The sequence below is a fragment of the Hemiscyllium ocellatum genome, chromosome 9, assembly GCF_020745735.1.
Source record: "Hemiscyllium ocellatum isolate sHemOce1 chromosome 9, sHemOce1.pat.X.cur, whole genome shotgun sequence".
Taxonomy (NCBI): domain Eukaryota; kingdom Metazoa; phylum Chordata; class Chondrichthyes; order Orectolobiformes; family Hemiscylliidae; genus Hemiscyllium; species Hemiscyllium ocellatum.
Genome location: NC_083409.1, coordinates 104135664 through 104162026, shown reverse-complemented (window position 1 = coordinate 104162026; position 26363 = coordinate 104135664). Strand labels below are relative to the sequence as shown.

Below are 26363 nucleotides of genomic sequence, written 5' to 3'. Positions count from 1 at the left end.
AAACTATAATCATTAGGTGTCTGAAATTGAGAATTACTCGATGATGCTATTCACTGACCTTGTAAGATAGTAGACTCTGGGAATGTGTTAACAGATATTGGGGGTGGTCAGTTAAAAAATAAAAGCCTTGTTCAGTTTTGTCAAGTTCATCCATTTTAATTCTTCTAAATCTAGTCTCTTGTGCATCCCCAGTATTTGTTACTATATAATGGTCTTGCTATCAACTCTCCCATCTTAAATCACTCCTTTTATGAGGTTCCTTCAAGCCTACCTTTTTTCTTTCACCTTTCAGGTGGCTCACTAAAATGTCTCAGTTTATTTGCACTTCTAGGAAAAAGTGAGGACTGCAGACGCTGAAGATTACAGCTGAAAAATGTGTTGCTGGAAAAGCGCAGCAGGTCAGGCAACATCCAAGGAGCAGGAGAATCGACGTTTCGGACATAAGACCTTCTTCAGGAATCCTGAAGATGGGCTTATGCCCAAAACGTTGATTCTCCTGCTCCTTGGATGCTGCCTGACCTGCTGCGCTTTTCCAGGAACACATTTTTCAGCTTATTTGCACTTCTGTAAGGTACCTTAAACTATGTTAAGGAAATAATATGAATGATTCCTGATTAGGACCTTTCTCAGATTTTTCCTACGGTCAAGGCAGATGGGGTTTGTATTACTTTCAAAACATGTATGTTCTGGACATTTAGCTTAGAAATTGGCTGAAATTAGAAGGTCAGGGCGGGGCATTGGATTATTTCAGGGAATAATTTACTACACCTCTGATTGAATGTTATAAATTCATTCATCCAACTTCAAAATTGTAACTGATTTACATTTTACAGTACTCTATTCTTGTGATGATGCTGTCTCTTTAACAAGGTGAGTTTACCATAATCCTTTTGGAGAGAGGTCATAAATGCAGAGGTGCTGAGGAGTCTGGAGAGGTGATGTGGTGGTGGTGGTGGTGAGGGGGTGGTGTAGGTTTAACAGTTCAGTAATGGAGGGGGAATGGCCAGTTCTGCCCAGTTCAGGTGTTTTCTAGTTTTCTTTTAGCTGTAGCAGTCACAAGATGCGAGAGTCCAGGAGAGCAAAGAACTCCTCTAACTTTCTCCTGAAATCTCTTTGGATGTTGGGCGGCACGGTGGCACAGTGGTTAGCACTGTTGCCTCACAGCGCCTGAGACCCGGGTTCAATTCCCGACTCAGGCGACTGACTGTGTGGAGTTTGCACGTTCTCCCCGTGTCTGCGTGGGTTTCCTCCGGGTGCTCCGGTTTCCTCCCACAGTCCAAAGATGTGCGGGTCAGGTGAATTGGCCATGCTAAATTGCCCGTAGTGTTAGGTAAGGGGTAAACGTAGGGGTATGGGTGGGTTGCGCTTCGGCGGGTCGGTGTGGACTTGTTGGGCCGAAGGGCCTGTTTCCACACTGTAAGTAATCTAATCTAATCCTGCCTGTAAGAATCCATGTTTGAATTTACCTTTTTGCCAAGGGGTGTGTTTATGGGATGTTACTGTTTTCGAACAGTTAATCAGTAATTGTTACTGTATCAGGCTGTTTTAAGATTTCCAAAAGTAGTTGTGCTAAATTCTGTTTTCTTTTGTTCGTCTTTAAATAAATTGTTTTGCTTGAAACTGAGTGGTCTGACCAGCTGCATCCCACCTGGAATATCCACTGCCTTTAAAATAAGAAAACGTTAGGGTCTAGGCTACCTTCTTAAAATATTTTGAGGGGGTCTTGTCTGGTCCATAACATTCTGAAGGCAAGAAAAAGTACATGTTTTCTTTGCATTCTTTCAGGTAATAAGAGGGAGACTCTGTGACGACTCCAAGTCAGAGACATTTAACCAGCTTTGGAGTGTAGAAGAACAGGTAAATATTCTAATTCTCACCATAACATGGCATTGAATTCAAAGTAAAAAGAGCATAAAGCTTCAAGTGTGGGAAAAGGCCTTCCATGGTTCTTGTTCCATCAGTTGTTTTAGGATCTGAGTTGACTTTCTCTGCTTGAAACTTGCAGCTTGTTACTCTGCATTTAGTAAGGAGAATAAACAATTTGTTTTTGAAGTACATATTTTGTAGTTGTCAGTGAGAGCTTATATAATACAGAATAAGGTGCCCCTTTTGAAGGTGGAGTGCAGTTTGGATCGAAAACAAGATGAAAGTTAAAAATAAGATTTAAAGATTAAAATGTTTTAATGAAACATTTTACATATTCACACTACAGGCAGTTGGTGAGTATTCAATAGATTTTAATCTACAATTCACCAATTGCACGATTCCACACAATTGTTTTTGATAATTTTTCCTCCCAGAAAATATGAAACACATGAAAATTCCAAAAAAAATTAAATTCAGTGTATGTTTTTACAAAGAATTTATTTTCTCTCTGAACCCTTGATGTCATTTTCAAAATCCTCAGGATAACGTCTGCGTCTACACCTCTTTTCTCAGTGTTTGTTAATACTCTGAAAATTTCATTGTCAGTTCGAAAGGCAACATCTGTAATAGCGCTCTCTTTATTTTAAGTGTTTGTTGAAATACTAAATATTTCATAAGACTGCATTAAAATTTTGTTCATCCTTGAAGCAAACTGATGAGAATTCTTGCTGAACAATCTCTGTTGTATTTTTCGATGTTTTTCAGGAAATACTGGGATGTGCATATATGCTGTTGATATATTGTGTCCCCATGAGAATATTCAGGGGCTCCTGTAAGGGCGGCAGTAATACTTTACTACACACACAACACATTTAAGATGACTATTTTCACCAATTATCTGTACCAAAGTAATCGAATACTGCTGATCTGCCAATATCATACTCTAGTCTTGACTCCTAATCATAATGAGGATCATGACATGGAGGTGCCGGTGTGGGTCTGGGGTGGACAAGATTAAAAATCTCACAACACCAGGTTGTTATCCAACAGATTTATTTGGAAGTACAAGCTTTTGGAGTGCTGTTCTTTCATCAGGTAGCTACCTTGTATTTCCAAATAAACCTGTTGGACTATAGCCTGGTGTTGTGTGATTTTTAACTATGAGGATCAGCACTGAAAGTGTCCCCAAAAATGCTTGGACTCTCACTTGCAGCAGTTGTAAATTCTTCCATTCTGCTGCTCTTTCAGTTTCTTGCTGCCTTGATCGAGCCTCTCAGTCTTCCCTGGCTCTGAGCGTCGCCTGTATCTTTCTCTTACCAAGTAATAACATGCTGCGTCTCAAAATATAACTGAGGTGAAACAAATAGGTGAGAAAACATGAAATCTAGATGAAAGCTGAGAAAATCTGATGTAATTAAGTCACATTTTAGCCTGGAGTTTGCAGTTAAAGATTAGTTCGAGTATGTCTGATTTTATGATGTCATTGGGCCATACTGTGAACAACACCACAGTATCCTCTGCTAACGAAGCCCAACCCACATTCCAACATGGAGGGAATGGTTAGGTGTCAACTCCTTTTAGAGTAGATAGAATCCCTACAGGTTGGAAACACGCCCTTCGACCCAACAAGTCCATACTGACCCTCTGAAGAGTAATCCACCCAGGCCCATTTCCCCTCCCCTATTATCCTATATTTACCCCTGATTATTGTACCTAACCTACATATTCCTTAATACTATGTGCAACTTAGCATGGTCAGTTTACCTAACCTGCACATCTTTGGATTGTGGGTGGAAACTGGAGCACCCAGAAGAAACCCACGCAGATACTGGGAGAATGTGCAAACTCCACACAGGCAGCTGCCTGAGACTGGAATTGAACTGGGTCCCTGGAGCTATGAGGCAGCAGTGCTAACCACTGAGCCACCATGCCACCCTGGTTTATGACATACCCCTGGCTCAAAGTACAATCCCTCCAAATTAAAGCAAAATGCTGCAGATGGTCAGTATCAAAACAGAGTTCCCACTAATTTCTTTTTTAATCAGTGTCGACCTGTGAGACTTGTGGCCACACCACCTATGTGGACCCTCAGAACAGCTGCAGTTTAGAACCAGTGTTGCACCTGAAGTTAAAATAGACAATAGGTGCAGGAGTAGGCCATTCTGCCCTTCGAGCCTGCACCACCATTCATAATGATCATCCTTAATCAGTATCCTGTTCCTGCTTTATCTCTATAACCCTTGATTCCACAATCCTTGAGAGCTCTATCCAACTCTTTATTAAATGAATCCAGAGACTGGGCCTCTACTGCCCTCTGGGGCAGAGTATTCCACACAGCCACCACTCTGGGTGAAGAAATTTTTCCTCATCTCTGTCCTAAATGGTCTACCCCGTATTTTTAAGCTGTGTCCTCTGGTTCGGCACTCACCCATCAGCGGAAACATGTTTCCTGCCTCCAGAGTGTCCAATCCTAATAATCTTATATGTCTCAATCAGACCTCCTCTCAGTCTTCTAAACTCAAGGATATACAAGCCCAGTCGCTCCAGTATTTCAGTGTACCTCGTGAACCTACGCTGCACTCCCTCAATAGCCAGAATGTCTTTCCTCAAATTTGGAGACCAGAACTGCACACAGTACTCCAGGTGTAGTCTCACCAGGCCCTGTACAGCTGCAGAAGGACCTCTTTGCTTCTATACTCAATCCCTTTTGTTATGAAGGCCAGCATGCTATTAGCCTTCTTCACGACCTGCTGTACCTGCATGCTTACCTTCATTGACTGGTATACAAGAACACCCAGATCTCTTTGTACTGCCCCTTTACCTAAATGGAATCAATTTAGATAGTAATCTGCCTTCCTTTTCTTGCCACCAAAGTGGATAACCATACATTTATCCACATTAAACTGCATCTGCCATGCATCTGTCCACTCACCTAACTTGTCCCGGTCACCCTGTAATCTCCTAACATCCTCCTCACATTTCACCCTGCCACCCAGCTTAGTATCATCAGCAAATTTGCTAATGTTATTGCTAATACCATCTTCTATATCATTAATATATATTGTAAAAAGCTGCGGTCCCAGCACTGATCCCTGCGGTACCCCACTGGTCACTGCCTGCCATTCCGAAATGGAGCTGTTTATCACTACTCTTTGTTTCCTATCAGCCAACCAACTTTCAATCCAAGTTCGTACTTTGTCCCCAATACCATGCGCCCTAATTTTGCTCACTAACCTCCTATGTGGGACTTATCAAAAGCTTTCTGAAAATCCAGGTACACCACATCTACTGGATCTCCCTCATCCATCTTCAGAGTTACATCCTCAAAAAATTCCAGAAGATTAGTCAAGCATGATTTCCCCTTCATAAATCCATGCTGACTCTGACCTATCCTGTTACTACTATCCAGATGTATCATAATTTCATCCTTTATAATAGACTCCAGCATCTTTCCCTCCACTGAGGTCAGACTAACTGGTCTATAATTTCCTGCTTTCTCTCTTCCCACCTTTCTTAAAAAGTGGTACAACATTAGCCACCCTCCAATCTGCAGGAACTGATCCCGAATCTATCGAACTCTGGAAAATAATCACCAACGCATCCACGATTTCTTGAGTCACCTCCTTCAGTACCCTGGGATGTAGACCATCAGGCCCCAGGGACTTATCAACCTTCAGACCAAACAGTCTCTCCAACACCAATTCCTGGCAAATATAAATTCCCTTAAGTTCAGGTCCTTCAGCCACTGTTACCTCAGGGAGATTCTTGTCTTCCCCAGTGAACACAGATCTGAAGTGCCAATTCAAGTCTTCTGCCATTTCTTTGTTCCCTGTAATATATTCCCCTGTTTCTGTCTTCAAGGGCCCAATTTTAGTCTTACCATTTTTTTGCCTTTCATATACCTAAAAAACTTTTTACTATCCTCCTTTATATTTTTGGCCAGTTTACCTTCGTACCTCATTTTTTGTCTGCGTATTTCCTTCTTAGTAATCCTCTGTTGTTCTTTAAAAGCTTCCCAGTCCTCCGTTTTCAAATAGATTGGTTGCTGGAGAAACTCAACAGTTCTGGCAGTCATAAAACTGAAAAATGCAATGGATGCTGGAAATCAGAAACAAAAATAGAAATTCCTGGGAAAACCAGCAGGTTTGGCAGCATCTGTGGAGAGAAATTACAGATGAAATTTCAAATTGGATAAGACTGTTCTTACTGTTTGTAAGAACAATCTTTTAAGGGCAGTTTGTACTCTCGACTCCACATGAACTCTGTTTTCTCTCCCTTGTGAGACCTGCTGAGTTTCTGCCTGTTTTTATTTCATCATCCCACTAATCTTGGTTGAGATTGTCCTATGACATTGAAGGTGTTGGCCCACCAAAGAAATCTACGTTTGCTTTTATATGTGTGTGTATGTATGGATATAAGGGAGGACATTCCCATTGGTAGATGTGTCCCGAACCAGGGATCACAGTCTGATGATTTAGAATGGAGATGGGGAGACATTTCTTCACCCACAGACTGGTGAGCCTATGGAAGTCATTACCACAGGAAGGAGTTGAGGCCAAAACTTTGACTGTGTTAAAGAGACGGCTAGATAGCCCTTGGGGAGAAAGCAGGATTAGGCAATTGAGTTGGTGGATGATCAGCCAAAATCGTGATGAATGGTAGAGCAGGTTTGAAGGGTCAAATGGCTGCCTTCTGCTCCTATTTTCTATGCTTAATGTTTCAATGTATTGTCTTAAAATCTCTTTCAACTTTTGAATAGAAAGAAAATCTTAACTGCCTAGAAGTATGTTCAAGGCTGCTCAGTGGCTGCACGGTGGCTCAGTGATTAGCACTGCTGCCTCACAGCACCAGGGACCCAGGTTCAATTCCAGCCTTGGGTGACTGTCTGTGTAGAGTTTGCACATTCTCCATGTGTCTGAATGGGTTTCCTCCGGTTTCCTCCCACAGTCCAAAGGTGAATTGGCCATGCTAAATTGCCCATAGTGTTGGATGCATTAGTCAGAGGGAAATGGGTCTGGGTGGGTTACCCTTCAGAGGGTTAGTGTGGACTTGTGCCGAAGGGCTTGTTTCCACTCTGTGGGGAATCTAATCTAATCTAATCTAATCAATCTGAAATCTTTGATTTTTTTTTACTCTGATTCCACAGTTTTCATTGTGCGGGTTCTGTTAGTAATGCAATGTGAACAGCCTGCAGTCTTCCCATTTTGACTCCTCTCTCTAAGGATTAAATCTGTGGCCACTTCCACACACTTGCTCCTATGAAAACATGGACTGTGTAAGCAGTTCAGAAAATTCTTAAAATTAAATCGCCAACCATATCTAAGCCAATGCAGTAGCTGCATGTTGTCTGAATATTGACCTGCCCTGTATCTTTTTGGTTTGTTTTCAAAGAAACGATTAGAGGAACTGCTCCTCAAATATCCTCCCGAAGAAGTGGAAACACGACGTTGGCAGAAGATAGCGGATAAACTAGGCAACCGGACTGCTAAACAGGTAATGATCAGCAGCAGTGTTGCAGTCTTGAGTGTAGGGTTGTTGTTTTTAATCAGCATTTTATCATATTTAATGATATTCGGTGTATTTCTGAAAGTATCCATTGGAACAAAGCCCAACTTATCATCGTATCTGCAAATGTTTTCTTGCACAGCTGCATACCCTGTAGCCTCTCGGATCGGTGTCTGGAGATCCATCCATATTTTCATTTAATTCACCTGGGAAGTTGCTGATATAATGCTGTCACATTTAGGTCTGGTAGTTCAAGATGGATGCAGAAGTGTACTTGTTAACTGTGCTAAATTAATAATTTGGGATTCTTCAATCCAGGTCCTACCATGAAGTTGAATTCAGTAAATACGATATGCTTCTTGTTTGGCTTCAGAGAAAAAAAGGTTAGAACTTTCTCATTGGAGAGAAGGAGCCCAAGAGGAGATTTCATTCGAGATTTTCAAGTTCATGAGCAGGTTGGATAGATAGGGACAAGCTGTTCCTGCTCGTAATAGGAACAAGAGCGAGAGATCGTAGATTTAAAGAAGCAAGGATAATATGGTGGGGAAGGGAATTTTTTGTAAATTGAATTTAGGTTATGAAATGCACTGCCTGAAACATTGGTAGAGACAGCTTCAGTTGAGGCATTCAGGAGGGGCACTGGAGGATCTTATGGATAGAAATAGTGCGCAGGGGTATGGGCATGCAGGAGACTAGAAATAGGTGATGATGCTTGTTTCCAGAGCCAGTACAGGCACAATGGACCGAATGGCCACCTTCTGTGCTATAACAATTCTATGAATCCCTGAAGAATGATGATGCATACAGCTAGATTGTTGTTGAACCCTTAAAGCAGATCAGAGTCCTGCAGGGCACAGGGGCTGTATCGCCTCACTGCATCTGACCTTGTGACTTCACTCACTTGCTACATGATTGACTCTTAATGCTTTTGTGGAATAGCCTATTAAAACACTCTTCTCTCAGAGTCATAGAGATGTACAGCATGGAAACAGACCCTTCGGTCCAACCAGTCCATGCCGACCAGATATCCTAACCTAATCTAGTCCCACCTGCCAGCACCCAGCCCATATCCCTCCAAACCCTTCCTATCCATATACCTATCCAGATGCCTTTTAAATGTTGCAATTGTACCAGCCTCTACCACTTCCTCTGGCACTCATTCCATACATGTACCACCCTCTGCGTGAAAAAGTTGCCCCTTAGATCTCTTTTATATCTTTCCCCTCTTATCCTAAACTTTTATGTCCTCTAGTTCTGAATTTCCCAACCCCAGGGAAAAGACTTTGTCTGTTCACCCTATCCATGCCCCTCATGATTTTATAAATCTCAAAAAGGTCACCCCTCAGCCTCTGACACTCCACGGAAAACAGCCCTAGTCTATTCAACCTCTTCCTGTAGCTAAAATCCTCCAACCCTGGCAATATCTCTTCTGAATCTTTCAAGTTTCACAACATCTTCCAATAGGAAGGAGATCAGAATTGCATGCAATATTCCAAAAGTGGCCTAACCAATGTCCTGTACAGTGCAATGTGACCTCCCAACTCCTGTACTCAATACTCTGAGCAATAAAGGAAAGCATACCAAACGCTGCTTTCATTATCCTACTTACCTGTGATTCTACTTTCAAGGAGCTGTGAGCTCTTTGTTCAGCAACTCCAGTGGCTTTTAGTTCCTTGTTCATAATTGCTTTATTAAATAAACATTTTCCTCCAGGAATTGTATATCTAAGCCTCTGCTTTCTTTTTAGGTAGACAGGAATATTGAGGAAGAGCAGAGGAGTTCTCCCCAGAGTTTTGGATAATATTCATTTCAAACTAGCCTCATTAAATGCATTATTATTTCATTTGTGTTGGTAGGAACTTGCCGTTCATATAACACAGCAGTGATTAATTTTCTAAAGTGTTTGATATTTCCTGAGGTTGACTGCCACATTAAATAGAAGCCTTAACTAGTCTTGAATGATCAAATTTTTGCACACACTGTCATGAATATGAACTTCCCTGGTACAGCAGAAAGGCAAATTAGAAAAATATGACCTCTTGAGTTTGATGAGCTGCCATGCCTGAAACTTTAGCCTTTTTTTTCCTTCTCTCTCTCTCTGTCTCTCTCTCTGTCTCTGTCTCTCTCTCTCTCTCTCTCTCTCTCTCTCTCTCTCCCTCCCCCCACCCACCCCCAAAAAAAAACAGTACTAATGTTTATTTTCATCTGGTTATTTTGTGCATGTCTTCTCCTCCAGGTTGCCAGCAGAGTGCAGAAGTATTTCATTAAATTAGCTAAAGCTGGAATCCCTATTCCGGGCAGAACACCGAACTTGTACTTGCATTCAAAAAAGGTATTGTGCACAAAACATAGCGGGTAATGTGTAGCCATTTCCTGAACTCTCATTAACGTTTGTTATTTTGTTTTCTTTTTATGCACACTATCCTTCTCTAGTTTCTGTGAACTTCCACCCTCCTGCGGTTGTTAAGGCAATGTGAACTTGATAAATGCCATTACTGCGATTCCTTCATTGATCCACTAGGTGGTAGACTCGTACTGCTCTCTGGGCTGTCTTTGATTCTCTCAATCAGATGTTCTAAGCTTGCGAGGGTGAATACTTTACAAGAATAAAATACTTTTAATATTCCCATTGTGGAATTAAAGGTACTGCTCTGGTATTCCTGACATCATTTGCATTTCTTACCTAGGGACAAGCATAAGAGCACTTGCCCCAAGTCCATAAAAGCAAATTACTGCTGGAACCTGAAACCAAAAAAGAAAATGCTGGAAAATCTCAGCAGATCTGGCAAAGCTTTGACAAAGGGTCAGTTAGACTCGAAACGTCAGCTCTTTTCTTTCCTTACAGATGCTGCCAGACCTGCTGAGATTTTCCAGCATTTTCTCTTTGGGTGCCCCAAGTCCGTTCCTAAAGGTTGGCAATTAGCTTGGATGAACTTAGAGTTCTGGAGAAGAGTCACTGAACCTGAAACATTAACTCTATTTTCTCCCCATGGATGCTGCCAGATCTGAAAAATGTGTTGCTAGAAAAGCGCAGCAGGTCAGGCAGCATCCAAGGAGCAGGAGAATCGATGTTTCGGGCATAAGCCCTTCTTCAGAAATCCTGAAGAAGGCCTTATGCCCGAAACGTCGATTTTCCTGCTCCTTGGATGCTGCCTGACCTGCGCTTTTCCAGCAACACATTTTTCAGCTCTGATGTCCAGCATCTGCAGTCGTCACTTACTCCATGCTGCCAGAGTTTTTCCAGCAATTTTTGCTTTTGTTTCTCAATTCCAGCATCTGCAGTTCTTTCGATTTCAATTTGCATTAGGAGGTGGTCTTTTAGGTGGGCATTGTATGTTAGGGGTATACCTGCCCTGAGTTACAAAGCTGGACCTGGAGTGTAGTTATCTCTGGGCGGTGATCTTTGGTTCTCTGCCTAACAATAAACTCTGCCTCACTGCCTTCTGAAGCAGAGGATTCAGAAAGTGCACGAGAGGGGGAAAGAATTCTCCTCATCTCTATCCTAAAAGGGTGACCCCCAATTTTTAAGATAGTGCCCAGTAGTTCCACCCACGAGAGCAAATATCCTTTCCACATCCACCTTGTCAAAGCCATTCAGGATTTCATACACTTCAATCCAGCCGAACCACGCTGTGTAATCATCAGTGTAGTCAGGTCCAGTCTGTCTGCTTCCCTCAAGACAGCCCACTTATCAGATACCGATCCAATAACTCTCCTCTGAATTGCATCCAATGCAATTACATCCTTCTTGGGAAAGAGACAAAAGGTAGGAGTTTTACTGATGGAATCGGCCACACAGAACTGGGATGGAATCCATCTCCTGGCAGAATTGATAATTGCAAAGATGGAAAAGTCTTTAAACTAGTTAAGATTTGGAAGTGCAGGGGATGTCTACTACAATGTGAGCAGCCTAATTATTAACCAAAATTGGGCAGGAGAGCAATGGAAGTAATAAAGTAAGGGAGGGTATTGCTGCCAATAGTGAGAGAAGCTCTTATGAAAAATGAGTTAACAGTGTCTGTATAGTGATGTACGCAATGCGTACAATAAAGCAGGGGATGTTATTGTGTTTGGATGATTTGGGATCAATGGGGCATATCTACAGAACAATCATGACTGGGAATTAAACATTGCTAGGTTTGGAAAGGATAGTGTTAAATGTGAGGTGGAGTTGCTATATGTACAGATAACGTACCATAGAAGGAAACAGCGCTGGTAAAATGAAGACGTGGTCCAGACTTGCTATACCCCTCACCAAGATATGGCATCAAGAAGTTCTGGAGAAACTGGAATCAGCGGGAATTGGGGAAAATTCTCTGCTGGTTGGAATCACTTGAGGGAGATGGTCGAACTGTTTCAGGTCAGCTTAGGACATGTCTGCACAGGTTGCTCAGGGTCATTTCTTTTAATTAATCTCTGTAGGCATGTAATGACTCAGCTCTGGAGCAGGTGGGATTGGGATCTGCCAGAGTGCCAAAAGAGCCCTCTGATTTCTTAGGATAGTGTAATAGGTCCAGCTGCTTCATCCATGTCCTTCCCTCCATCATACCGTCAGAAGTAGGGATATTCACTGATTGATGCTGAACATTGCACAGTCACGACTGCTGAGACACTGAAGCATCATGATCTGGACAACATCCAGGCTTGGGTTGAAAACTGGCAAGTGACATCAAATCACACGAATACCAGTCAATGACCATCTCCAACAAGAGTATCTAACCCACAAGATACCGAAGCAGAATTAGGTCATTCAGCCCATTATTAATGTTCTGTCATTCGATCATGAATGATCCCTATTCTCCTGCATTCTCCCTGTATCCCTTGATCCCCTTATCACTCAAGAACCTATCTGTCTTCAATATCTCAGTGACTTGACCTCCACAGCCCTCTGAGGCAATGAGTTCCATCAATTTACCATTGTCTCGCAGAAGAAATTTCTCTTCATCTCAGTTTCAAAGGATCATCCCTGCTGTCTGAGGCTGTGCCCTGGGCTCCTAGTCTTTTCTAGTGGAAACATCTCCACATCCACTTCTTCCAAGTCTCGCAGTATTTTGTAAGTTTTAATCCAATCATCTTTCATCCCTCAAAACTCCATTGTGTACAGATCCAGAGTCCTCAAGCGCTCCTCATATGACAAGCCCTTCATCCCTAGGATCATTCTTGTAAACCTCTTTGGATTCCCTCCAACCATTGAGGTCTTGCTACTTGGCCAATAGTTTCCCGTCTTCTGTCTCCCTCCCTTCCTTCTTAAACAGGGGTGTTACATTAGCCATTTTCCACTCCTCTGGGACCTTCCCTGACTCCAGTTCTTCCTGAAAGATCATCACCATTGCATCTACTATCTCCTCAGCTATCTCTTTCAGGACTCTGGAGTGAAGTCCATCTGGTCTGCATAATTTATCCACCTTCAGACCTTTCAGCTTCCCCAGCACTTTGTCCTTAGTGATGGCCACTCCATTCACCTCTACCCTTTGATTGCCTCAATGCTGGTATATTGCTGTGAAAACTGATGAAACTGTTGTTCCTTGATATTAAGTGGTGTTACCATCACTTAATGATCCAACTATCAACGTCCTATCATTGACTAGAAGCTGAATCAGATGAGCCATATAAATGTAATGGTTACAAGAATAGGGCTTATGCCCGAAACGTTGATTCTCCTGTTCCTTGGATGCTGCCTGACCTGCTGCGCTTTTCCAGCAACACATTTTCAGCTCTGGTTACAAGAATAGGTAAGAAGTTAGGAATACTGCAGCGAGTAGCTCCCCCTCTGACTCCCCAAAGCCTGGCTACCATCTACAAGGAACAAGTCAAGAATATGATGGAATGCACCCCTCTTGCCTGGATCAGTGCAGCTCCAACAACACTGAAGAACTTTGAAACAATCCTAGACAAAGCAGGGCACTTGGTTGGCACCACATCAACAAACATCCCCTTCCTCCACTGCCCCATAGTAGCAGTGTATACCATCCACAAAATGCCCTTGCGGAAAATCACCAGAGCTCCTTAAGCACCTTCCACCCAAGGCCACTTCCATCTAGAAGGACAAGATCAGCTGATACATGGGAACGCCACCCCCTGCAAGTTCCTCCCGAAGTCACTCCCCATCCTGACTTGAAAATATATTGCCATTCCTTCACTGTCACTGGGTCAAAATCTTGGAATGCTCTCCCATACAGCATTGTGGGGATATTTACACCAAATTCACCACAGTGATTTAAGACGACAGTTCATCACCACCTTTGGTATGGGCGGCACAGTGGCTCAGTGGTTAACACTGCTGCCTCACAGCGCTAGGGACCTGAGTTCAATTCCTGTCTCAGGCAACTGGCTGTGTGGAGTTTGCACATTTTCCCTGTGTCTGCGTGGGTTTCCTCTGGGTGCTCCGGTTTCCTCCCACAATCCAAAGATGTGCAGGTCAGGTGGATTGGCCATGCTAAATTGTCAAAGTGTTAAGTGCATTAGTTAGAGCAGAATGTAGGGAAATGGGTCTGGGTGGGTTGCTCTTTGGAGAGCTGAAGGGCCTGTTTCCACACTAGGGAATCTAATCTTAAAAAAAAAACCTTTGCAAGGGCAACCAGACAGCGAGTCCTGCATCCCATGAATGAATGAAATAAATATGAGTAAACCAGAACAGGTAAGAGAGGCAGAGTGGAAAATAGTGACCAAAATATGCAGTTTACGATGATCAAGTATTTCAACACAGATGAATGTGAGCTAGTATGAATTGGTGAGAGGATTAGAGAAATCACTTATTACTTGGATAGTGCAAGTCGAGGGGAACAAAGAAAGTGTAAATACTGATTTAAAATTGCACCAGTGGTTTGCAAGGCTGTAAAATTGAAGCCAAACACTGGCGTTATTTCCAAAGAGGGAAGATTGAAGTTAAGAAAACTATACTAAATCTGTATCAGATGTTGATTTAGCGAGCTATGTAGAATTCTAGTCACTATCTTATAAAACGTATAGGCTCTGGAGAGAGGATGTACAGGATGATGCATGATCAGAAAATTATCGACAGAATGAGCCTGTACCTTTCAGAGAAAAGAAAGCTGAGGGCTGACAGATATTTAAAATTATAAAGCACTTGATGGAGTGTCTGTAGAGAGAATGACTTCCCTTGTTGGGAAGAACACACTGGAGGTCCCCAAGAAATCCAAATCTGAAGAAATTTTTTTACCCAGAGCATGCAGGGACTTTGGAGCTTGCCATCATTGAGCAATTGAAGTGAATTGTGTAGATTGATGTAAGATGAAGGCTTGAGAGAGAGGGGGGGAGATAGATGGTTCTGAGGATAGATTTATTCAGAAGGATGGAATGAAGATTATTTTTACTGTGTGTTGGGATCCACACAGTACTAGCAGCCAGACTACCATTAAGTAAAACAAGAATAATAAATGCCAGCTTGATTGAATAACTAAGCCACCGTGGGGTGGCACAGTGGCTCAGTGGTTAGCACTCGCTGTGCCAGGGTCCCAGGTTCAATTCCAGCCTCGGGCAACTGTCTGTATGGAGTTTGCACATTCCAGTGGGTTTTTTCCAGGTGCTCTGGTTTCCTCCCACATTCCAAAGATGTGCAGGTCAGGTGAATTGGCCATGCTAAATTGTCCAAAGTGTTAGATGCATTAGTCAGAGGGGGAGTGGCTTGCTGTTCGGAGGGTCGGTGTGAACTTGTTGGGCTGAAGGGCCTGTTTCCACACTGTAGGAAATCTAATCTAATCTAACCTAATATTGACACAATGAAAATAGTATTGTTGGCAAATGAAACATTTTATCTAAACTTTTTATCTGTACTCAACAAAATAATTCCTAAGAATATCAGTTTAAAGAGAAAACCAACATTTATGCTGTTTGACAGGGGAGTGCTGAAACTGAACATACTTGTGCTATGATGCTAATGGAATTTTTATAACCCTGTAGGTTGAACGTCTGAAGTAAACTATTTGCAACTTCTTGCTGTAGATCAGCTACGAAAAACTGTCTAATGGGAGGAGCGTGGTGTCACAGCCACTTAACAATATTAACTGCACTGTCATGTTTGAGACTGCAGGCTGTTTATTTTTTTTGCTTGGTGGTGTAAAAACGCATTGTTATGTGAAATTAATCCTTTTGCATTAATCTTCCAAAATATTTGTTGATGAAAATTATTGAGTAGAGGTAAAGCAATGTTTTTCCTTACTCCTGACGCACACCATAAAACAGATGCTTGTCTTGTCATTGTAACAAATGAACCAAACACCGTCGCCTGAGCTGAAGTGAATTATACAAACTGATTCATGTGGGTGCTCAGATATAATTCTGGTTTGTTTTATGTTTATATGAATTCTATTGTAGATGATGAAGGATTTAATTTTCTGATTCTGACCACATCAATAATCCGATAATTCTCCACGAAAGCCTCGTTTGAAATTTATAGCCTGTTTGCACTAATGATTGTGTTGAATTATAACAGGGTGAGCTGAAGTCTCTATGGACGCAAAACTAAATAACAGAGCTGCATTAAAAATCACCAAACTTGTCAGTGGCAAATTCACCACCTTTTAAACTATTCCGTTTCAATGAGAATTGAGCACGTGCATTTGCTTCTTAGCTTCTGCCAATAAAGCAGCCAAAATAAACAAGATGTTTTAAACAGCCCCAGGAAGCTGCAAATCTTACTACTGTTTAGGGTGATACAAATTAAAATAATTGAAACAAAATTAAGAGAACCAGAACTGAGATGAAATTTATCTTCATGCATTAGATTGTAATGATCTGGAATGCACTATTTAAAAGGTTGATGGAAGATGATTAGGTAGCAACTTTAGAAGGGGATTAGATATATACTTCAAAACCAAGAATTTGCACTTGTTAGATTTTGGGAATTATTGGTCACAGTCGCCTAATCTGGGCAGTTAAATATTCCTGAGCAATTTTCAGAACATCTGCTGGCAGCAGTTTAGTTAGTCTACATAAATTAGGCAAATAAACAAGTGTGCAATCGTGACAGTTGAGGATGGTCTGCGTGGGTTTCCTCTGGGTGCTCCGGTTTCGTCCTACAGTCCAAAGTTGTGCAGGTTAGGTGAACAGGCCATGCTAAATTGCCCGTATAGAGCATAAACTGGCTACTGGCATGGAAGTTTCAGTAGGCTTAAAGTTGAGAAGGCCACATCTTGATCTCTAGCTGCAGTGTTTAGGAATTCTTCCCTGGGTCTTCCTCCTCCTCCTCCTGTTCCATCTTCCATCCGGAGAAGACCATTTCCTGATGAGGATCACCACCGACAAAGACTCTGAGTCAAGGACTGCCCTGTTATCCTGATATAGCCTATTGTGAGGCCTGGTAATTTATGCTCTTGGATCATAGAATCCCTACGGTGTAGAAATAGGCCATTAAGCCCAACAAGTCCACACCAACCCTCCAAAGAGTATCCCACCCAGACCCAATCCCCTACCGTATTATTCTACATTTCCCCTGACTAATACACCCAACCTACACATCCCTGAACATGATGGGCAATTTAGCACGGCCAGTTCACCTAACCTGCACAACTTTAGACTGTGGGACGAAACCAGAGCACCCAGAGGAAACCCACGCAGATCATGTGCAAACTGCACACACAATCATACGAGGCTGTAATCGAACCCAGGTCTCTGGCACTGTGAGACAACAGTGCTAACCACTGAGCCATCATGTGACCCCCTCCTCAATCAATTGTCTGAATATCTTGACCTGCAATCGAAGGGCAAATATTTATGATATCAGGATAACCATTTTTCCCTTGTGCACCTCCATTTGAAGGTCAGTTGCCATTCCTTTGAAGACCAAAATATCTTATTCTTTTAAATACTGAATTGGTAAACCTTTGATGTCAGCTCAGTGACCTTTCCTCCTGTGTTTTCATGTCCTAGAATTTTGTTTAATGATAGTAGAAGGCTAGCTGGTACAGAGATACAGGTGAGGTCTCAGGCTACACAGTAATTACTAAATATTTAAATATGGAATTCTAAAGTCATGAAACTTAAAGGGACCCCAATTTCCACTACAGGTTTCTCATGTGGAACTGGGTTAATTGAATAGCTCTTTCATTAGGTGCAGAATCTGAATTGCGTGATGCTGCATTTTCTGAAAGTCGCTTCAGTATATGCTGAAATGTGAAATAAAACAAACACCGGTCAGGCCCAAGGGAAAGTCAGGCACTTAGCTTTCTTTAAGTTCCTCATTATGTTACTGATGTTTTGAAAATTAAAGTTTGAAGCTGTCAAACTATCATTTTCATACATTCTGTATGACTTGTTTAAGAATTTTATAGTGGTCGTGTTTCTGTTTTTAATAATATAGGTAACGTAGGAACACAAGAACAGGAGTAGACCGTTGAACCCCTCAAACCTGCACTACTGTTTAGTTAGTTCCTGGCTGATCATCTCCCTCAATGCCACACTTTCTTTACATCTCTGCATGTCATTGGTCTCCAAATATTTACTGATTTCTGTCTTGAACATGCTTGAAGATTGAGCTTCTACAACTTTCAGGAATAGAAAATTCCAAAGATGTACCATCCTCTAATGAGTGAAGAAATTCCTCTTTTTCTTCGTTTTAATCCTCATCCTGAGGTTCTGTTTCCTGGATTTAGACTCCCTGGCAAGAGGAAACATCATATTTCCATCCACCCTCAATTTTTTAAACTTCAGTCAGGTCACCCCTTTATTTTTTGAAGCTGTAGGGGATACAGATGAAGTCTCCTCAATTTCTCTTTCTAGAACAATCTTGGGGATAATCTGATGATATTTCCTCATGCTCTTCCTATGTCTTTCTAATTGCTTGTTATACCTGTACATGAACTTCTGGCATGGGCATCCACTGTACCCAATATATCACCATTTAAGAAATATTCTTTCTTTATTTCTCCCTGCCAAACACTTACCTTCACATTAATTCATTTATATTTTATTTGCCATGTCCTCCTCCTTAACTATATTGTCCTGAAGCTTCCTCATAACCTCTTCACAGAGCATGTGATGTCACCAGTTTCATGTCATCAGCAAATTCAGAAAGTTGCAATTGGAACAGACATCCAAATCATTTCCACAGGTTATGAATATCTGTGGATCTAATATTGATCCTAGTTGGATGTTTCGAGAGAGATTTTGAAGAGCGTTCGGAGTCCTATGTTGAGCAGCATGAATTGATCTCTATTCAAAGCTCCTTACTAATGCAGCCTGGCGAGGTCTCTGGAGACAGACTCCAAGGCACTGCCGTCCTTGCAGTAAACTGCAGGATCTTTGTACATTGTGCATGACAGTTGTTGCATGCAACATTAACATCAGCGCTTGCTGCCTCCACTCTGACATTTGTGCCTCTCGCCAGACATTTGCCATTATACTGAGTAGGTGCTCTTTGTTACCTTGTGAAGCTGTGATTGCTTATTTTCATGAGGTTATCATGCTATCCTTTCACAAGGTTATCTGTTTATGCTGTTCGTTATATGTCATTCTATCCTTTATACCATTCAACATTCAATCCCACCTTCTGATGGGATGGGGCTTCGCTCTATTATCTACAGCCATTTGTCTAAAGGAATTCTGCTAAGTTTGTTAATGTTTGTAAGTTGTATTCATACATGCAGGTATACTGGAATTATAATATGTAACAGCACACACTTAAGAAGCCTTTGATTATGGTAGGGTCAGACTTTCCCTTCTGTACTTCACAAAGTAACGTGTTTTCTCTTTCCCACTAAAATTTCGATGAAGCACTTCATTATCTTATTTGGTTGCAATGTATGTGAAGGCTACAATTTTTACTGTGTAAATTACTGGCTCAGCTATCAATTCTCTTAAGCCATGGCCAGCTCCAGCAGTGCACCCTTTAGGTCCTTGGCCTAGGTGTCAACCTCACTAGTAACAACATTCCACCCTGAGAATGATACAATTACTCCTACTCTCTCTTAACCAATTCTCAATCCATACTAGCATATTTCTCTCAATCTCATTAACTCTAATGCTGTTTACGAATGCCCTATGCGTAACTGTCTCAAAATCCTTTGAAAAATCAAAATACATCGCATCACCAGTTCTCCTTTATTACCTGCAACTAATACCATCAAAAAAAACTACCAATAATTTGGTCAAACATGGTTTCCATTTCATAAGCCAGCTTTACCATTCTTGTCTAAAAACCTAGTTATCGTATCCATTGTAATAAGTTCATAAGACAGAGGAACCACGTGACCCTGAGGGGTGACTTATAGACATTTATAAAATCATGAGGGGCATGGATAGGGTGAATCGCCAAGGTCCTTTCCTCAGGGTAGCGGACCCCAATTCTAGGGGCATATGTTTAAGGTGGAGGACAAAGATTTAAAAGGGACCAATGGGGCAACATTTTCACACAGAGGGTGGTGCGTGTATGGAATGACCTGCCAGAGGAAGTGATGGAGGCTGGTACAATTACAATATTTAAAAGGCATGTGCATGGATACAGGAATAGGAAGGTTTAGAGGAATATGGGCCGAATCTGGATATAGGTTTGCTCGCTGAGTTGGAAGGTTCATTTTCAGACGTTTCGTCACATGCTAGGTAACATCTTCAGTGAGTCTCCGGATGAAGCTTCATCCAGAGGCTCACTGAAGATGTTACCTAGTAGGGTGGCTAAACGTCTGAAAATGGACCTGCCAGCTCAACGAGCAAACTTATATCCAGAACCTCAACCTGAGCTACAAATCTTGTCAAAACTCGATATGAGCTGAATGCTGGAAATGGGACAAATTAATTTAAGATACGTGGTCAGCATGGATGAGTTGGACCGTAGGGTCTGTTTCTGTGCTGTATATCTTTTGACTCTATGATCCTTACCCTGAGTTGGTACCCTGTGATCCTAGACTCTCCCACAATGGGAAGCAAAATAATCATTGGAGAAAGAATTGAGGAAATAAATGCAATAAGTATCATAGAGACAAAGTGCTGAGGAAACTAATGGGGCTATAAACGATAAGTACCTAAGATCCGATGGGATGTATCCATGGACGTTAAAGGAAAAGCTATATCAGTATCAATTGATGTATTGATAGTAATCCTCCTTGAAGAATTCCTAGATTCTGGAAAAGTCTTGAAGGATTGGGAAACTGCCAATGTCACACTCTTATTCAAAAAGGGAAGAAGACAAAAACAGATGACAATATTCTAGATGGGGTTAGCATCTAATGTTGTTGGGAAATGTTAGAATCTATTATATGCTATGTAATAGAAATGGGAAATGCAGAATATGACTGAGCAGAAACTGCCTGGTTTCATGAAAGGGAAATCATATCTGACAAATTTATTACAATACTTTGAGGAGGTATCAAGTAGGATAGATAAAAGGGAAGCAGTAAATGTAATGTATTTGAACTTACAGAAGTTTAATAAGGTATCATGTGTTAAGCTATTTAATGAGACCATGGTGTTGGGGTAGTCTATGAGCATAGAGGATTAGCCAACTAATGGAAAATGGAGGGAGGATTGGGGGTATTTTCAGAATGGTAACCTGCAACTAAACTGTAACAGTGGAGTGCCATTAATGGCACTTTTTTTTGAAATTGAAAAATGCAGCAACATTAATCTTGTACTTCAGCTTTTTTTAAAAAAGACTAAAGACCTAAATGTGAATTGATGACCCTTACTTTTACTTTGAAGATTAGAAATATTCATGAACCCCACTTGCCAGTCAGCTGCTTTCCCTGCACTCCTGTCATGCTGTGGTTCATGATGTCACTCTGTTCCTGGTATCACTGCCAAGTAGGCCCCTCGGTCTTCACCATTTATCCCCCCCCCCCCCCCCCCCCCACTCTCCCCTTGCTCTGGAGAGTTTACTTCAACTCAGGTTATAAGGAGAAGTAAAGTTTAAAAATAGTTATAAAATGCACCATGAGGCAAGTTCAGATTCTGCTTGTGCCTAAGATTTTGCGTGCAATTTATAGTCATTTTGAACAGGTCTGAGTGCAGAACAAAATACTTGGGTTCTCTGGTGTTTTGAGAGTGGCGCAATGTTGATGAGCTAAGGTGTTTTTAGAGAAGGAATGAAACAATGAGGATATTATTGTGCATTAGTAAAATTGGTGCAAGATAGTTCTGTGTAAACTTTGAGAGGGTAGCCTTTTATACCAAAACTTTAGGACATTCTACAGCAGTGTTGACTGACTTCAATGCTTAATGCATGAAAATGAATTCAAATGGGAACTAATTTGGTGCACTTATGGAGTGACACTACCTAGTCTGAATTATGATAATATTTCTGAGAAACTTAACAAGTATTTCAGAGAAAGATATCATACATGATGCAATCTTCATTATCTTCTAATAGAGTATGTAGAGTGTCAGTTTTATAGACCAGAGAAAATTTGAACCTACATGGTTGCTACTGAAGATCATAACAATTCTGTTCAGAAAAGAGGATACAGTTCCACCAAGTATCTTAGTCCTGATGCCTTACTCAATTGCCGTGAATTGAACACTGGTTTCGGTTGAGGTTCCCTACCCATGCACTACCTGGTAGGGTATTGAAATGGCCTGTGAGTTGGCTGGTATTTCATTTGATGGAATATATTGTCATGCAAGTCAGGAGAAGAAGTAGGCTATTCTCAGTCTCGAGTCTTCTCTGCCATTCAGTAAGGTTATGGGATCGGATTGTGGACTTCGCTCCAAGTACTTAGTTGTCCCCAAAGTTCTGGACTCCCATTCGATCAAATATCTGTCATTCTGCCTTGAATATTTTCAATGACCACTGCAAGATGGAAGAAACTTTCACGGTACTTGAAGAGAAAATGTTTCTCCACACCTCTTTCTTAAATGGGAGATCCTGATTTTTAAACTGTGTTCCCTATGCTGTCAGTATCCACCCTGTCAAGTTCCCTCAGGAATATGTATGTTTCAGTAAGATCACCCATCATTCTCCTGAACCCCAGTCGATAAAGGCCGAATGTATCATATCTTTCCTCATCAGCAAACCCCTTCATCTCAGGAGTCAATTGAGTGAAACTTCTTTAAATTGTTTATAATGCAATTATAGATATTTTGATCAACCAATTCAGGCATATTTTGACAAGCCTCTTGAACAGGTGAGACTTGAACTGAGATCACCTTGCCCAGAGGTAAGGACACTACCACTACATTACAATACAGTTATATACTTTCTTAAGTAAGGAGATCAAACCTATACACGTGACCCCAGATGCTTTAGCAACACGTCCCTATTTTTAGACTCAACTATGTTTGTGAAAGATGCCAATGTTCAGTCTGCCTTCCTAATCACTTTCTGTAATATGTACTAACTTTTCTGATTCATCTGAGAGGATACCCAGGCCCCTTTGTGTTGTGAAGCTCTCTACAGTTTCTCTGCTGTTATATTTAAGTTAAATCTTGGCTGTCAAAACTATATTTTAATCTCTTCATTACCTATTTGAAACTTTCTCATTCTTCCTTTGCATTTTAGTTCTATTTACGATTTTAGATTGTTTGCTTTTCTTCAGTTCTCAGTACAGTCAGTTAATTTTTAAGTGCACTGTCCCGAGTCATGAGAGCCTTATTGTTTTCATGTTGTTATTCTATTTCTTGTTAATATTATTTTTACAAATGAAATAATGTAGCTGATTAAAATATAGAGGACGGTTATTTTGGCTGCATATATTGATATGGATGTAAGGGAAGTGTATGTTGCTTCGGTGAACATCACTGACAGAGGAAATTTCTCGAATTATTTAGTCAGTGGATGTCCTGCACTTCATGATTATGTCGTGTTTAGTCTGTTCCTGATTGAAATGCAATGCATAATAACAACAGTTATGTGCAATACTTCCCTTTCAGTCTTGTTATTCCCAGGAACACCTTGTTTTACTTATACTGCTCTCGTGTCAATCTAGTACTCGAGGGCGGATCTCAAGAAGTCCTGGAATATTAGAGGCTTTTTTCAGATAGTACATTCTGCTTCTGAGTTGGTTGTGAAATGTTTTACACAATTTAAGGAGTGGAATTATTCTGATGAATTCTTAACCAGTGCTATCGATAATAGATTATCAGGGCATTCATTTGCTGTCAAAATTATGTAACATAACAAAAGTGACCGCATGTTAAAAGTAATTAATTGACTGAGAAGTGCTTTTGGATATTCTGTGTGTGTGTTGTAAAGTACAATATAAATTCAAGTTTTTAATTCAGACTAATCTTCTGACATGGTGTAATATGTTAAAGAATTCAGAATTGGAAGTGCTTGGGTCAGTTGATATCTGTGGAGGCAGGTCAATGTTTCTGGTAGGTTAGAGCTATAATAAGGGTCGAGACCTGAGAAACAGGTTGGTCTTTCCACAGGGACTGTGTGACCTGATTGAATATTGTGTAGTCTGATGTCGAGGCTGCATAAATTATTCTAAACTTGTGGGATATTCTCCCCCTCAGTCTTCAAATAGACGCCAGCACCCTCTCAACAAGCATCTCTTCCGGCCATCCACATTCATGACATCGCACGAACCTCCCGTCTATATGGATGACGAAGATGACAGGAGCAGCTTCTACAGCAGTCAGCTTGATGCAGCCGCCGACGAAGAGATCTCGGTAAGTTCCCCTTGAGGCCAGGTGTGGGCCATCTTGCACTGGGCCTTGTTCTTCAGACTTTTCCCCTTTATCTCAGAAAACTGTTGTGCTGCTAAGTGGTGATAACGGGAGTGCCTGAGATCTGGATGAAAGATGAGCGAGCGGTGTATCTCCTTAACCAGTGTGATTTAAAGGTAGAGAAAGAAACAGGAACAGAAGGTGGGTAAATTATACAAAGCAAAATTCTGCGGATAATGCATATCTGAAATAAGAACAACCAAATAAGAGAGAAACTCAGGAGATCAGGAGGCATCTGTGTAGAGAAAATAGAGTTGATGTTTTGGTGAATGACCTTCCGTCTGAACTGGAGAGGAAGAGAGAGATGCGTGTTTAAGCCAATGGAACACATGTGGGAGCATAAAGGAGAAAGATTGGTGATGGGGTTAGGCCAAGGGAAGTCACGTTAAAAAATTCATGATGCAATAATGAAAAGAGGTAAAGACTAAAGAGCATAAAACAAAAGATTTTGTATAAATATGGCGTGAATTGTTGCATAAAAATCATCTGAATGCAGCATCATATGGTAAAAACAACAAGCTCAAGACCAAAGTCAAAACGTGTGGTGCTGGAAAAGCACAGCTAGTCAGGCAGCATCCGAGGAGCAGAAGGATTGTCGTTTCGGCCATAAGCCCGTCTTCATGGTTCTTCCTTGATGAAGGGCTTTTGCCTGAAACATTGATTCTCCTGCTCCTCAGATGGTGCCAGACCAGCTGTGTTTTTCCAGCACCACACTTTTTGACTCTGATCTCCAGAATCTGCAGTCCTCACTTTCTCCTAGCAACAGTGCAACATTTGTCACTGGGCTTGATGACTGTGTCAAGCAGCATGATTCATAGATTATCTGTTCCATGCTGAAAGTTCCTGGATGATGTACATATACGCATGTAGATTTACCACTTCACAGGCGACTGGTAAAAGGGTCTAGGAGGAGGGAGTGTGCTGCATGAATGAGGTTTCCTTGGTTTATGCCCAGCACGTCTCATTTAAGTAAAAGACTGTAAAACCTGTTCCCTTTACTAACGGAAGTTTCTATTCTTTAGGCTTTGTTCATCAATGATTCATCTCAATTTACTCAAGCCGCATCAGATATTGTGTCCTTTGGTTATGTTACTTTTCAAATCTACGTAATTATCTATATTTAAACTGTCAATGGGATAAAATTAACATAAAGGCAATTTCCTGATCAATTTGATCTTTCAAGGTGTTTCTGATACTATATTATGAATTAGTTTTAAATGTCTCATGAACGGTTGTTCTATGAGAAATGTAAAGCTATTTTTTAAAAATTTATTCATTTGCAGGATATGGGTATTGCTGGCTAGATAAGCATTCGTTATTTTTGAGTTGGTAGTGGCACTTTCTTGAATTGTAATTTATCTGAGAGGATTCACCACAGTGCTGTCAGGAAGTTTGACGATTTTAACCCTGTGATATTGTTCCAAGTTCTGTAGCTTCCTTACAGCCTTTATCAATTTAAATAGTGTTTAGTTCATTTATTCTTCCTGTCAAAGTGCATAAACTCATGTTTTCCCACGTCACATTCCATCTGCCAAGTTTCTGCCCACACACCTAACCTGTCTATGTCCCTCTCCAGGCTGCTTGTGTCCTCTCCACCACTCCCTTTCTCCATCTGTTTTTTTTTAAATCATCTGCACTCTTGGCTGCCGTGCATTCACTTTATACCTTAATGACTTGGATGAGTATTGTAAATGATTGTGTCCCAGCTTTGATCGCTGTCGCACCTCGCAAGTTACAGGATGCCATCCTGAAAGTGCTCCCTTTTTCCCAACTGTCTATCTTCTATTAGTTAGCCAATCCTCTATCCATACTACAGTAGTACCTACAATAGCATGGGCTGTTGTCTTAAGGTACCATATGTTAGGTACTTAATATCAAGCACCTTCCAAAACTGCAAACATCTTGCCTCCCTGTTTCTCCTTTATCCCTTCTGAATGCTACCTCCTCAAAGAATACTAATACATTTATCAGTCATTGTGAACTCATGCTAACTCTGCTTGATCAGATTGTGGATTTTGAAATCCTCTTCTGTTGCATTCTTTGTAATAGACTCTAAACATTTTCCCAATTACTTGAAGCTAACTGGCCTATTGTTGCAACTGATGGCAGTGAGGTAGAATGAATCTCAATTTCAATACCGTGAAGGTGAGGGGAGGAAGGAGTGTGCGTATAATTTGTATAAGGACAGAAATAAAAGCAAGAGTTGGCTTTATAGTCACAGTTGTGACACAGTTTACTAAGATCATCACTGAACATTTACATCAACTCCGTTTCACTGCTGCTTTGATTCCCTTGGTGCCTTATTAATTCTGTCTTGACTGAAGTACTTCAGCTCACTGGGACAGAGAATTTCAATGATTGACAACCTTCTTGAG

At 41.2% G+C, this 26363-nt stretch overlaps 1 protein-coding gene across 2 annotated transcripts in view; it reads left to right on the top strand.

Annotated features, from left to right (window-relative positions):
* Positions 1–26363, top strand: part of zzz3 (zinc finger, ZZ-type containing 3) — a 125847-nt gene that overhangs the window by 89913 nt on the left and 9571 nt on the right. For both annotated transcript variants that reach the window (XM_060830626.1, XM_060830625.1), the window contains exons 6-9: positions 1786–1857; positions 7258–7359; positions 9608–9703; positions 23776–23931. In XM_060830626.1, the coding sequence (XP_060686609.1) occupies positions 1786–1857; positions 7258–7359; positions 9608–9703; positions 23776–23931 (426 nt within the window). The remainder of the gene's footprint in view (positions 1–1785; positions 1858–7257; positions 7360–9607; positions 9704–23775; positions 23932–26363) is intronic.